General features: G+C 34.6%; 2 protein-coding genes across 3 annotated transcripts in view; both read right to left on the reverse strand.

Moving 5' to 3' along the window:
- The window catches only part of ARHGAP5 (Rho GTPase activating protein 5), a 65,589-nt gene extending 61,052 nt beyond the window's left edge, over positions 1 to 4,537 (reverse strand). For both annotated transcript variants that reach the window (XM_006056263.4, XM_025271245.3), the window contains exon 1: positions 816 to 4,537. In XM_006056263.4, the coding sequence (XP_006056325.1) occupies positions 816 to 4,535 (3,720 nt within the window). In that variant the 5' untranslated portion in view covers positions 4,536 to 4,537. The remainder of the gene's footprint in view (positions 1 to 815) is intronic.
- Positions 4,454 to 14,938, reverse strand: part of NUBPL (nucleotide binding protein like) — a 457,415-nt gene continuing 446,930 nt past the window's right edge. Inside the window, exon 18 of the mRNA XM_045163735.1 lies at positions 4,454 to 4,703. The gene's annotated coding sequence lies outside the window, so the exon portion shown is untranslated. The remainder of the gene's footprint in view (positions 4,704 to 14,938) is intronic.

Below are 14,938 nucleotides of genomic sequence, written 5' to 3' on the forward strand. Positions count from 1 at the left end.
TAAAAAAAACCAATGTATGTACATCAATTTAAAAATGTAGCTAAAATGTGTTAATCATTATTTGAGTCTTCAGTGAGTTGTAATCTTTTTGCAAAAGTAACATCAAAAATCACTGACCCCTGTAACAAATATTATAATAATTTTAACATTTAGAATATTTTGAGAATTACCAAAATGTAACACAAAAGCAAGAAGTAAGAAAATGCTACTGTAAAAATGGTGCTATGAAGCCTTGATCATTGCAGGGTTGTCACAAACCTTCAATTTGTAAAAAATGCAGTATCTGGGAAGTGCAAAAAGCAAACCGCAAAAAAACAATGTATCAAATATGCCAATATATCAAATTAATATGTCAACAAATCAAGCTGCAAAACTGCGAAGTCAAAAGGGAAAAACAGACAAATAGGATGCTTACAAACAGAGAAAATGAACAAAAGCATTTTATATCTAAGTTTCTGTAGACAGAATCTACCTATTCACCTAGAACTTTTATGCTGAAGAATACAAAATCAAACTTCCACCCCAAATAAACTTTTTGCTGTTTAGTTGCCCAGTCATGTCTGACTCTGCGAAACGAACAAGTTAAAGCACAAGTAAATAAAATGAGGTAACAAAAAATAAATAAAATGAAGTAACAAAAAATAATCAATCCTCACAAAATATTCAGAAAATTAAAAAGAGCTGTCAATTACACTTACTAAATGACAGACAGCGTAACTTCTCACTGACATCAAATCCATTATCTTAAAAAACTAATTTTTTAAAAATCAAAACAAACATCTGTAGAAACATTATGAACCATAAATTAAACTTACTTTTTTGTCTTCTTTCACTTTGTGGGTTTTCTTCTTCATTTTCTTATCATCTAACTCTTGATCTGAAGTGATTGCAGGATTATCAATACCACCTTTCCAAGTTTCAACAGGAGAAAGAAGTGGATCTTCCTCACTTCCACGATGTCTTCCTTTTCTTTTCGTTTTAGAAGTCGTGAAAGCCTCATCATCACTTGCATCTGAATGTGTTCTTCTGTAGTATGACTTGGCTTTACTAAACAGGGTTTTAGATTTATATTTGTATTTTGAAGGCCTCCGTTCTCCATGACTTTTCGAGGTTCTATCGGAAAATCCATTTTCTTCATCTCCTTGAGTGTTATTTACAAATGAGTTTCTAATTTTAATAACACGATTCTGACTGTCATCTGGGACAACGTATATCTCATCAGAATAGCCCTTCTGTTTGAAAATTGTGTCAATGGGTTCTGAATAGTTATCTGAAGGATCCATATCTTCGGGATGTGCCAAAGGCACCCGAGAAGTCTGTTTTCTTGGATTTTTACCAATACCAGCTTCAATTGTTTTTAAAAGGTTTGGATCCAGTTTTTTCACATTTGTCTTCGGTGCAACTGGTTTAGGTTTAATAGGTGGAGGCACTTTATGGTTGCGTTCATGGTCATGACAATTCGGGGTGCTGTGAATAGGGTATTCATTTCCTTCCAAATCTAATCTATATCTGGATCGGTCACTAGGTGTTGGAAGCAGCTGTACATCATCCCCAATTGGACTATAAGGAGGTGGTGCTTCTGTATCATCATCTGAATCAGGGTAGTTGTTGTAGGGAAAACAGTCTCTGGGAGATGGCAGGAAAACATCTTCACTCTGATGGGTTGATTCCCTTGTACTATCAGATAAATAGGAATTTTCTATCATATTTTTTTTCTCTAGAACATCACTGAAAAACAGTGTAAAGACCTCAGTTTGCCGATGATACTGAGATAAAGAATACAATGCTGTAAATTTAGCAGAGATCTCAGTTGCAATGTGTTCTCCTTCAGTCATTAACTCCTTGATGGCCTCATTTTCAAAAAAGTCTGCTTGGCTGTCAGTAACTGCAACCAGTTGTACAGGGATGGTGTCCTGAACCTCTGACAGAAATGCTCGAAGCATTCCCATTGATGCTTTCCGTTTGGCAGAATACACTAGTATATAACCATGAACCAGTTCATCTTTCCTTACTCCAATTGAGGAATGGTATGATAATATTGTGATCTGTATTCGCCTCCTTTTTTCACCAATGATTTTATCAAGCATTAGGGAATTATTCTGTCCAGCTTGGGCAGCACTACAAGAATGAGAATCAAGGAAGGGTGAAAGAATAAGATCCACACTAAATGGATCACCACACATGGCACACATGACAATTCTCAAGTCAGCTTCTGATACATCCTTATTGGTGGGAACTGGGCTCACCACATCTAAATTATGTTTAACAGATTCTAATACTCCTCTTAGAGCTTGCTTTATTTGGGTTTCATTAAATTTACGAGGATATGTACCACCAGGTACATCTACAAAAGGACATTGTAACTTGTTTGCCAACTGTTGCCCTTGGTGCCTGAGAATTGGTAGATTCTTACTAATAGAATCTCTCTGATTAGCCAGAATTAATGTAAATGGAAGGTTGGCCATATACTTATCTTTTCTGATCTGAGAAGCTTCAGTTCTTATTTTTCCAATAAACTCCCCAATAAAATTCAGTGACTCAATGGAATTAAATACACAAAAGCACCCATGTGGTTTAAAGGCAGCAGTCCACAACTGACTTAAAAAGTAAGGCGACTTGGCATCAACAGGCCGAAGATCAAGTTCATAAATTTTTCCATCTAAGGCATACTCATCGTCAGTGGATTGTGTCCTTATCTCATTTGCTAGTTCTTGGGCAAGGCCATCTTTCCCTAAAATGAAAAGGTTAACTTTATCTATATTGGTGCTATCATGATACAACCGTAAGCGACCATGATCCAACTGCAAAAGACTACTGGCAAGTAACTGCTCTACTTTAATGTCTGTACAGTTTTGGCCACTAAGACATGTTTCTTTAGTGGGATGATAAACAAATCCTATATGCTTAAGTAGAAGAGACTCCCTATCCGGTGCAAGTTTCTGTAAAGCTTTGTATCTAGGTTCTTCACTCAAAACTGTATGAATTTCACTCATTTTATCTGAACTAGGTGTTGCATTAAGATCTAAATCATAAAAAAGTTCAGAATGTTCAAAAAGCATTTCCTGAAACTCTTCTTTGGCTTTTTCAACTATTTCTCGCTGATGCCTACCATACACCTCTTTGCTATCAGCCTCAGTGATGTATTTGAAGGCTTCATCCTCCATTACAAAGCACATAACTTCCTCCCATGGTTGCCCAGGTGAAATAAACTGAATTTTTTCCAAAGTCTTCTTGAATTTTTCCTTCATTTCTACCCTCCTCTTCTCTGATATTAGATGCTGTACATGGTTCTGATAGACTTTTTCAGCTTCTAAAGTGCTCAGGAGGTCAAATGGGATCCGTCTATCGTTGATTTTGTCTATATGGTCAGTTTCATCCCAAGGTGTTTTTTCTAGCACCACAAAACATAACTGAAAATCTGCTCTCTTTTCCATTAACTTCAAAGCTTCTGACCAATTCAAATGTTCAATCTCTTCCAGATTTGGCAAAAGAGTGTTAAAAGCTCTCGGTAAAGTATTTATATATTCTTCTCTCCTTTTTCTTATATGTTCCTGTTTAAGCTGTTCTATGTGTTTTGAGAATGTATTTCTAGCCTTTCTTGTTCCCTCTAAGTTGATGTATTCTTCATAATCAGGATGATTTTTCAATTTGTTACTAACAGTTTTCCAAGTTGCATGATAATCTCTCACAGTCTGTACAAGTTTTTCGAACTTATCTGTTGCTGTGACAACAAGTTGTCTCTGTGTTTTATAAGCATCCAGATAGGGAATAATTTTAGGCTTGCCACGAGTTTTATCCAACATTTGTACCAGTGCAGTGAAACATGTCTCAATGTTGACGTTAAATCGTGCTGATGTTTCCACTACAAGAAGGTTCTTTTTGTTTGAAGCAAATGCCTGAACTTCTCTAAGATAATGATCCACACATTCATCACATTTAGTTGCTGCTATTATTACAGGTTTTTTTGATTTTGATAGCTGGACAAAAAGGTTATTCACAAATTTAAGTTGATCATCAAACTTCCTATTGCATCCCTGACTTACGTCAATGCACAATAAAAATCCATCTACATTGAGCTTCCCTTCAGGCATTTGCTTCTGTTCGAAGTCTTGTTCCAAGCCTAGTTGATCAGTGCAAATATACATTAGTTTTTCTGCTGACTGCAATTTAGAGGCAGCTGCACGCTTTATATATGGTTGCAAATTCGTACTCCGATGAGGCAAGAAAGTCTGGTCATCAATGAACTCAGTTTGTTCGATGACATGAATTTTGCACTCTACTCCATCTTCACCACTTTGTGTTATGTCACCCCAGTACAAAAAATGATCATTGTTTACTACTCGTCCTCCGAAGTCAATGGTGCTAAGCACAGAAGTATGTTCTGGATAATATTCATCAGCTTTTGAGCGTACAAATCTATTGCACAAACAAGACTTTCCAACTCCACAGTTACCTTTGTCTTTTTCAGTCCCAGAGAGTCCAACTACACTGATGGTATAGGACGGGGGGCGAGGCTCTTTGTTTTTTGCCATCATAACTCTCTTGTCATGTCTCTACATTCATAAAGATAACCAGATATACTTCTCATTTTGAAAATAAAATCATCTCAAAGTACAGATCCCACATTTCAGAACTACATTTGGTTCTTTGTATTTCCCTCATTTCTGTGCAGAAAGGTCTTCAAGATCATATGGATCATCTTCCTAGAAAGAGAAAAAGGACAAATCTTAGTCATGAATTATACATGCTGAACTATATACATCTTAAAGATGTTCATAATAAAGCACCAGACAAGTTAACAATGTCACAGTATTTTAAGAAATCACCAAAGACAGTTTATGATTTACTGTTAAAAGTGCAAGATGACCTCAAAATTTAAGGCAAATCTAACAACTAAAAACACTAAATACAAATTTTAATGTGATCTTACAAACTTAAAATAAAACCCTATTAACCAAATATGCATTTTGTTTCTAGTCCTTCCCTTCCCTCAATTTTCCTGTCTTCTCTGTCTGGAGGCTATGTTTGATAATAACTAAAACAAACTAGTTGCCTTAACAACTCTCTCACAACTTAAAAACCTATCTGCTTTCTCTTACGTGGTTCCTCAAACCTTATTCCCTAAAATGGAATTTCATGTGAATTTAGCAAGATCTTAGAATTTTTAAGTCTTACGCAATCTATCAAATATTATATACAAAACCAATTAAATATATTCATATACGTAAACAAGAAAATGGAAAAAATGAACAGTTAATACAAATCGTTACAGTGATTAACTGGATCAACACTTCTCAAGCTAAGGACCAATTTTTATTTCATATATGCAAGTCAATTTTTAAAAACACAATGAAATTTTTAATCTGAATGAAATCTTTTAAAAAATATAGGCCCCAATTTCTTATTAGATTCAAGAGACAAAAAATTACTGCCAAACTGTTTCTAAATGTTCTTGATTCTTGCATTTATTTCCTCTCAGAGTATTTACAAAAAGCTCCCAGATCATATTTTGAGTAGCACAAAGCTCAAGAATTTTAAGATTATATATCTGAGACAATAGAATTATTTGATATAAAAACAACAACAAATAACCCTTAAGACTTGCACGTAATTTAATTCAGCTTATCTGTGTGGAAACAATGAATTGTCTCTTATAATGGTTTTATTTGGAGACTCTTCACATTCTTTTGAGGTTTAATTAAAAGCAATACATAATTTCTACCATACCAAATTTCACAAGGAAAATATCCAGTCATGTACATCAACATATATGAAAAATATCTTCAATCCAGACAAAATAAAAGATCATAAAGACCATGAGGGAAAAAAAAATAAAAGGTCAGAAAATAACCACTATTTGCCCCAAATATGTGGTTTCTCCACTACCCTCAAAATTGCAAGTAAATATCTATTAAGATTATAGTCCACATCTGCTATACTAATGGTAAAAAGAAATTATTCTTGCAATTTAAAATTTTGACTATATTTCTAATAAAATAATATTTTAAAATAAAATATCAGGATTTAATCTTATATTCTCTAAGTTTATCCTAGCAACCTCAATGAAATACTGATTTTAACTGTATCAGCCACCAAACACTCAAGCAAAATATTAGGTTCACTTTTGTAATATAATGTTGAAGCACCAAAATCAGTAGTAGAAAATCATGAGTAAATGGAAATGACTTCAAATTAAATTCCTAACATTTATTAGTTTACAACAACAGTAAAACCCTACATCTTTTGAGACACGATTCCCCCATGTATAAAATAGAGTTGCCTATCTAAACAAATTTAAGAACTAAGTTTTTCTTTGTTAATGTTAAATGCAAAGAAAAAATGCTTAATAAATATTAAGTTCTGTTTTTAAGATTTGATTGCTGGAATCAAGGAAGCTGTTGAAGATTTATTTAAAAATGACGTGTTCAGGCTGGTGATTTACCAGTATTTATCCGAGAGCAGTACATACAATAACTAGCAGTGTAAGAAATTAGGGCAGTCCCACTCAATCCTATTAACTCTCTTTTATCAAGTAAAAAAATTTTTAAATCTTAATGTGATCAAACTGAATATGTGCACTGAGCATCAAGTTTAACATTCTTTACTTAAACTACAGAAAAGAACAATTGGGCCACTTAATGGATATTTACTGAAAAGAAAACAGTGAACTAACTGGATAACAAAGTTATAAAGAGCAATAAAAAGGGAAATTAGTTCGTGAAAATAGCATGGTGATTCCGTAACAAATGATTAAAAAAAAAACCCTTCAAACAGCAGAATACAAAGTCTATCTTTCTTTCTTACTAAACAAGCAAAAAATTGCAGACGATATCCTTCTAAATGTGTACCAAAAGAAAACATAACCAGCGATTACTTTGGGGAATTTTTATATTGAATTCTACAAACACTAGAACTACGCAGAGCTCTTGATTAACTCTGGTGGACAAACATCTATTCCGAAAATTAAGAGCAATTCAAAGCAGTTAAAGACTGTTGTTCCCTGCTTTCCAGTTTAAGAGACACAAAATTTTCAATAGAAAAGTAACAGTATGTTATATGGACCTGAGTACTGTGGAAAATTTTCAACTACAAATCTAATCCTTATCATAATGGTTACATCTTGGTTAATATTTTTTACAAATACCTATCCAAACACATTAAAAAAATCATTCATGCTCTCCTAGCGCATAAACCTCAGAAGACTGAAACACTTTTCTATCTAAAGTTATCCAGCATTAAAGTCAAAATAAAAACACTACCACAAGATGAATTTTTAAAGTTTCAGAAAGAAAAAGCCCTTAAAAGGTGAATGGAAGCATGAAGTCATCATCCTTTTATCAGTCATTGAAAACTAGAAGGCTTTTTATTTAACAGAGAAATAAAACTCTACTGTATTGACAAATTTTCAGTACTAAGGCTCTGACACATCCTAATTAGTGGCAGTCTCTGACTTACAAATATTAAAGTTCAAATTAAAAATAAGGTAGCTTTGTGTGACATGTGTGGTTTACAGACCAAATTCACAGTAAACTACCACTAAGACACAGTGAAGAACATCCACGTTCTTTCTACTAACAATGTTCTCAGGCAGGCTACCTGCTGGCCTTTTGAAGTCAGATCCAGAGTTTTTGTCATGAGTCACCATATAGTGATTATCTGGTGAGAAAATTCATTTATCTAGAGGTAGGAAAGAATGCTGGACAAATAAATAGTTGCTCTCTCCAACTCTTTACCAGAGCAGTGCCTTCTTTATCTGATTTACAGGTTTACTTAACTCAGAAGCTTTAGTTTAAAAGTATTTTCAGATTTTAAAAAAGTCTGAGAAACCCTAGACTAGAAAACTATTGTCATCTTGTCCTCGAAAAGATTTTGTCATTTGAGTGAGTATGGTATAACTACAAGGAAGAGCTATACTTTCTGTACAGGTTTATAAGGAAATTTACTTCAGACACTTGGATAGTTTATGTAATTAATCCACTGGCCCTCACTATTCAAGTCAAAATTGCACTCTATTAACTAACCAAGGTAGTTTTTCTTTTGTACTGAGAAAAAAAGAATGCCTTTTTAAAATTTCCCACTAATAAGCTAATGGCCAATGTCTATAGGCAGGCTGTTAGATTCAATTTGAAAACTCCTTTCAAGTATTTTTAATGGCTAATACTTGACTATGTCGATCTAGACATAGCTTTTCTATTTTTGACATAACTTAATCTTTGTAAAAAAAAAAAGAAACCAAGATAAAAAGCAATAATGACCTACTCAAAGTTATAGGGTTGAATCTCTTGATGACCAATCTTTACCTTCTTAAGCATTGTCACTGTTGTTTACTAAGTCGTGTCCAACTCTTTTGCAACCCCATGCACTGTAGCCCACCAGGCTCCTCTGTCCATAGGATTTCCCAAGCAAGAATACTGGAGTGGGTTGCCATTTCCTTCCTTCTCCAGATCTTCCCGACCCAGGGATTCAACCATGTCTCTAGCACTGGCAGGCAGGTTCTTTACCACTGAGCCACGAGGGAAGCCCTTCTTAAGCATTAGTGCTACTTGTAATAACCTGCAATGTAATTTCTCCTCCTGCTTTTAAGATTATCCTATAAACTTTCAAGGAAATGTTTAGAATAAGTATCTCTACAGAAATTAACAACAAAGTATAATCTTTAAGTTGGACAACTGTGCTGAAATGAAGCTATCTCTACAATTAAGTTTTGAGATGTTTTAAGTCATTCAAACACAACATGATCCTTTTAATGGAGTTTTAATAACATGAAGTGGCCTTCTGCAAAAATAAAAAAAAATTTTTTTAAAGTTCTATAAGGAATCTAGTCAACTGAAAGAGTCTTAGTAATTCTGGATTTAAACTAAATTTTGTAACTTTTCATAAAACCGTTTCACTCATGAATTAATAAAAAGTATATTTTAAAAAATATTTTACACTTCCAAGTTACTATATGCTGTCAGGAAAATTCCTGCTGGCCTCATCTTCAAAATACATTCAGAAATCATTGCTTTTCACTACCTTTATTGCTATAAATCTGATCTCATTCCATTCTCATCTCTGGCTCTTCATTCCTCCAAAGGCTTCTCAACTAATTTCTCTGCTTCCACTCCTGCTCCTCTTCCTCAGTCTGTTCACAGAGCAGCCAGACTATTTCTTTTAAAACATACGTAAGACCGTCCCTTTCTTGAGGTTAAAACTCTCCCGTGTCTCCAAAAAAGTAAAAGCAAAGTCTTTTCAATGGCTTATTACAAGATCTACCTTCTCTAACCATATCTTACTCTCTGACCTATTCCCATTTTATTCTCCCCATTCCTCATTCTATTCCAGCCACAGTGAAGAATCCTGAACAAGCTAAACATGTTCCTACCTTTGCCCTTACTTTCCCTAACAATCTCCAAAATTCTCCTTTGCTTATCCTATTTTACAACTTCTTTATTATTTGTCATTAACTCTACCCCTCTCCCCTCCCCATTCTAGGTTTAAAAAGATGTGCAAATGCACAAATCTGTTCATTCCATCATCATATTCCAAGAGCCCCAAATAGTCCTTCCCACATAGTAGTATTCAATAAATGTATGAAGCCTAATAAATACTACAATCAAATGTTCTTAATTCCCTGGTTAAAAAAAGTAAAAAGTAAAGCATGTTAGGTTTACTAAATAAGTGCTGCTGCTGCTGCTGCTAAGTCGCTCAGTCGTGTCCGACTCTGTGGACCCCAGAGACGGCAGCCCACCAGGCTCCGCTGTCCCTGGGATTCTCCAGGCAAGAACACTGGAGTGGGTTGCCATTTAATTTATTAATCTAAAAGATATCATAAAGCTATTTATGGAGGAAATATACATATATTCAAGGTTCCAAAATTTTTGTCAAAAATTAAGCTATCATAATAAAGACTAACTATGGTCTATAATAATGTACAGGTATACCTTGGAGATATTGCATGTTTGGTTGCAGACACCACAAAAAAGCGAAGACACAATAAAGTGAGTCACACAAATTTTTTGGTTTCTCAATGCATATGAAAGTTTACACTATACTGTAGTTTTATTAACTGTGCTTCCATTATGTCTATATGTGCATACCTTAATCAAAAAATAACACTGTTGGAAAAATGGCATCTATACACTTGATCTACACAAGGCTGCCAAAAACTATCAATGTGCAAACCCTCAGGATCTGCAAAGCACAATAAAACAAAGTATGCCTGTATTCAGTCAGAATAATCACCTAATTTTTATTTTTGACACTTAATATTTTTTAAAATCACAATCATTTACTACAGAAAAGTACACTTCAAAGATCTAATTACACAGAAGCAGCTTTGTAATTATTCTTTTTTTTTTAATTAAAAAAATGTATTTATTTTTGGCTGCGCTGAGTCTTCAATGCTTCACAGGTTTTTCTCTAGTCACAGATAGTGGGGGCAATCCTCCAATTTTTGTGTGCAGGCTTCCTGTTACAGTGGCTTCTTTTATTGCAGAGCACAGGCTCTAAGGCACACAGGGTTTTAGTAGTTACAGCTCCTGGGCTCTAGAACACAGGTTTAATAGCAGTGGCATACGGGCTTAGTTGCTCTGCACCATGTGGGATCTTCCCAGACCAGGGAGGATTCTTTACCACTGAGTCAACAGGGAAGCCCTGCTCCACCTTTTTTAGGTCAAATAAAGAAAACATCCCTTAAATAAACAAATATTCAAGACAGAAGACAGATTCAAGCCCAAAGATGATCATATATTCCACAATCTTAGATAAACTTACCTAGAAAAGTTTGAGAGTAAAAATATCAACTGTATATTAAAAGATGAATATGGCATAATATTGCCTTAATAATATACTTAAGTATATCTCAATACAAACTTACGCTATAAAAATTAGAAGAAGAAATGAAAAAGCCATTTTAACATATAAAAGAGTTAAGTAAACAATGTTAATGCCTATAGGAGAGTCAATCATATTCCGTATTTTCTTTAAGGTTTGTACCACATAAGCATACAACCTTAAGGTTGAAAGGAATGCTCAAGTCATATTCCCATAAATTAGTCTTCATGAAAGCGTATCTTGGTAGGATCCAGGATAGAGCGTTAGGATGATTTTTTATTTTTTAATCATATTCCCAGCACTCAGATCAGCACCTGACATACATGGGAGATCAAGTATTTGATGACTAAATGAATCAATCTTCAAACTCAGATCCTGGAAAATCTTGAAGTCACATTCATAGTCACAATTAACAAAAATCACATACTATTATGGATCCATAAAGTATAGCACTGCAGAATATTCTAATATACAAAGTCCAGCTCTTCCCCCAAGACCTTTAATCTGCTCATTAATAGAAATAATGAGTTTATAAACATTAAGCCTGAAGGGTACTTCCAGAAGGGTCTCAGTATGCGGCAGTCTGGGATCTCTCCAAACTCTACTCAGCAAAGGTAATTCTACTTTTTACCCATTTTTATCTTTTGATATTTCAAGTATTTATTGTTTGAAAAAGTTTCACTGCAGAACATAATGGTGTAAACTATTCCCAGATTTACTGCCAATACTATTTTTAATCCACACTTTCCTCTAACAACATGTCGTCTTTGAGGACATGGTATCAAAGTTATTCTCAGCCCTTCCTAGTCCATTTCTTTATTCTGTGGTGAAAACAGAAGAATCAAGGGTCACCTCATGTACATCAACCTGTGTAAACAACCCATTAAATATATACTGTGCTTAGCTACTATTTGCTTAGCTTTATGGCAGAAGTTTAGATAGGGTGGTCAGAGAGGGTGGTCTGACTAAGCCAAGGAGCTATGAATATACTCCCTTCCAGGGTCCAAGTTCTTTCTTCTCACTTTGGAGAATGGAGACATGGGGAGAAGGGCATAATTTGCAATTCATTATTGTAATGCTACACAGGAGGGAAAACAAACTACAATTTTCTTACTTATGGGAACATTAAGTGGTCAAATAAAAATCTCAAAAAAAGGGTATAGACTAAAAAGGAGGTATGCTTTTTTTTAAAAAAGGCTGAAAACCACTGCCCACTCTTTAACTAAAGTACTACAGATGAGAAGACATAGGCAATGTGATACACTATAAAACTGATAAATGTAATAAGAACTCAAAGAAATGAAAGATCAGTACAAATTAGAATACTTTGTAATTTGGGCTTTGAAACTTTTTCTGTGAAAGGTCAAACAATAAATACTACAAGCCACAGACAATATTTACACAAATGATCATTATAGACAATGAAATTAGAATTCCATGTAATTTTCACATACTACAAAATATTATTCAAAATTGTTTCCCCAACCATTTCAAAATGTAAAAAGCCATTAAACAAATAAGCAGCAGACTGGATTGTGCTCACAGACTATAATCTGCAGACTCCTGCAATAGATTTAAGGATTTGAGTAAACTCCGAAAAAGAGACTGGATTTGGATTTTAAAAAGTCCTTTCTGGTATGTGATTACTGTGGAGTGGTTGAGTACAGTTGCCATGTTAGAAAGTAGAAACTTACTTATTTCTGAAGATATGTCTATGGAAGGTCTTCAAGGGCAAATAGAAGTTAGACCTTGTAGTGAACAATAAGAAACCATTCTAAATTAGAAGTGAAATACAAAATTGGATTTGGAGGGGCACAGTGCCTAAGAGACGGGCAAACACTAGAGGCTTGAAAGCACCTGATCTATCACAGAACTGAAAAGAGCCATTCAAGACAAAGACTTTGGTGACTGGCTACTAGATAAAAGAAATAAAAGACAAATGAGTCAAGTTTCTTAAAGAAAAACTAATCAGTCTCAGCAACAGATGGTGCTAACACTTGAGTTTCAGGTGACAGTATTACCAAGACAAGTGAAAACACAGAAATGAAATGAGGTAAAGTCAAGATTAGTAACATCAACTTCAAGATCACAAACTTGAGAAAATAATTTAAGAGACCATTTGATGTGATACCCTTTGTAACAAGTATTCCAAGAGTTATAAACTTAGATAGTTAAGTAGAAATCTGGATCTTTGTCTCTCCTTCCCTTTAACAGTCAACCAAAACAAAAATAAAGAAGAAAATGAAGAGAGATATTATTTTGGTTCTAAAAATGCAAGTATAGAAAGAAATATAAAATGCTGGATCACAATACTGAATAGGAAGAAAATGAACAAACTGTATACCCTATTAGAAGGCAAAGAATCAGTTTTCCAAGGCTGTTTGACAATGCCAAATATAGTTAACAAAGACAGGAATGCAGAGATAATTTATTTCCCCATTACTCCTTCTATTAACCTTGTGTTAATATTTTCCCCCAAATCTTCAATTTGGCTTACAATGTACAAACTGAGTTTGTATTTTACCTTATATTCCTCCCCCACCCCCTCCGTTAATTTATCCACACCTCCTTATGCTTTGGGTCTACAGTGTCTTTTTTTCTCACTTATCCCAATCCTGCAACTTCAAAAGGATATCTATTTAAATTTCTTTACACCAATTTTTAAATCAATATCTACTACTTTGTATATGGCTCTTCTACTGTGTTAAACTGGCATTTATTCCTAAATCGTCAAGCACCAAAGCTTCACACCAAAGCTGTAAGCTCTTTTAAGGGAGCAACATTTCCTTGTTTCACTCTAATGCCTGCTGCTGCTGCTAAGTCGCTTCAGTCGTGTCCAACTCTGTGCGACCCCATACACAGCAGCCCACCAGGCTCCCCTGTCCCTTGGATTCTCCAGGCAAGAACACTGGAGTAGGCTGCCATTTCCTTCTCCAATGCATGAAAGTAAAAAGGGAAAGTGAAGTCGCTCAGTCGTGTCCGACTCTTAGCGACCCCATGGACTGCAGCCTCCCAGGCTCCTCCGTCCATGGGATTTTCCAGGCAACAGTACTGGAGTGGGGTGCCATCGCCTTCTCTGCTCTAATGCCTAGGTGCGCAATAAAATATTGGTCAGGGATAATAAAATAGACTAAGTCTAACATGAAGCTAGAAAAATGAAAACTTCGTGATGAAAAGCTTGAAAATCTAACCAAAGGGAACCATACTAGTCATTATGTTAACCCAAAAATTACAATTATGCATAACTTTTTCCCATTAGTTCTAAGGAGTAAAATACAGACATGACCAAATATTAACAACCTATTTTATCTGACTGCAAATCTAAGGAATTGTGGACAATCTCCAAAATACAGAGAAAACAAAACAAAAACTTTTTTTTGTCTTACTTTCAAGGTTCTACTTGCAGTCAAAACATTCAAATTCAAATGCTTCTTCTGTAAAGGTTTCCCAAAGAGGCCCTGATAGAAAACAGTGGTTCTCTTTTCCACATTTCTTAGTACTTGTAACCATCAATATTTATTACTTTAAAGTTACTACCGCTTCAACTATAGCTTGAGCTACATATTTCTAACTTATCTTGGTACCCCTAAGGCCAGGCACATAAGTGCCGAATGAAATTAATCTTAATTAATGAATACAAACTGGACACTTTCAAACAAATTTTAATACAGATGATTTCTTTTTTTCAAAGGAATTCTTGTATTTAGGAAGAATACTTTTAATAGACAAAAATAAAAGCTGCCCTGGTTTCTAAGGGTGAGATATCAGAGGAAGTCTCAAGGCATCCAGCAAAAATCTGTAAGGGATCCAAGGAACAGAATTTGAAAACCAATTAAAGTTCATACCTAAAATTCTAAGCAGTGAACTAATATTTTTCTTTGTTTTCCTAGTTTGAGAAAATTATCAACAACCTTCACTTAAACAAATAGGAGCTTGATTACTCAAGTCACCAAATAATGGAACACTTTACAAACTTTCTTCACAGTTCTTTGCAAAACCAAACTCCCATGGTGTACCCCAAATGTATTTTACAAACATCCTTTAGGAACACAAATGTTACTAAAACAGAACACTATACAACACTTCTTGAGCCAACTATATTATCTGCATACTTTCTGAGTAT

This window comes from Bubalus bubalis, chromosome 20 (genome assembly GCF_019923935.1).
Source record: "Bubalus bubalis isolate 160015118507 breed Murrah chromosome 20, NDDB_SH_1, whole genome shotgun sequence".
In the NCBI taxonomy this organism is placed as follows: Eukaryota; Metazoa; Chordata; class Mammalia; order Artiodactyla; family Bovidae; genus Bubalus; species Bubalus bubalis.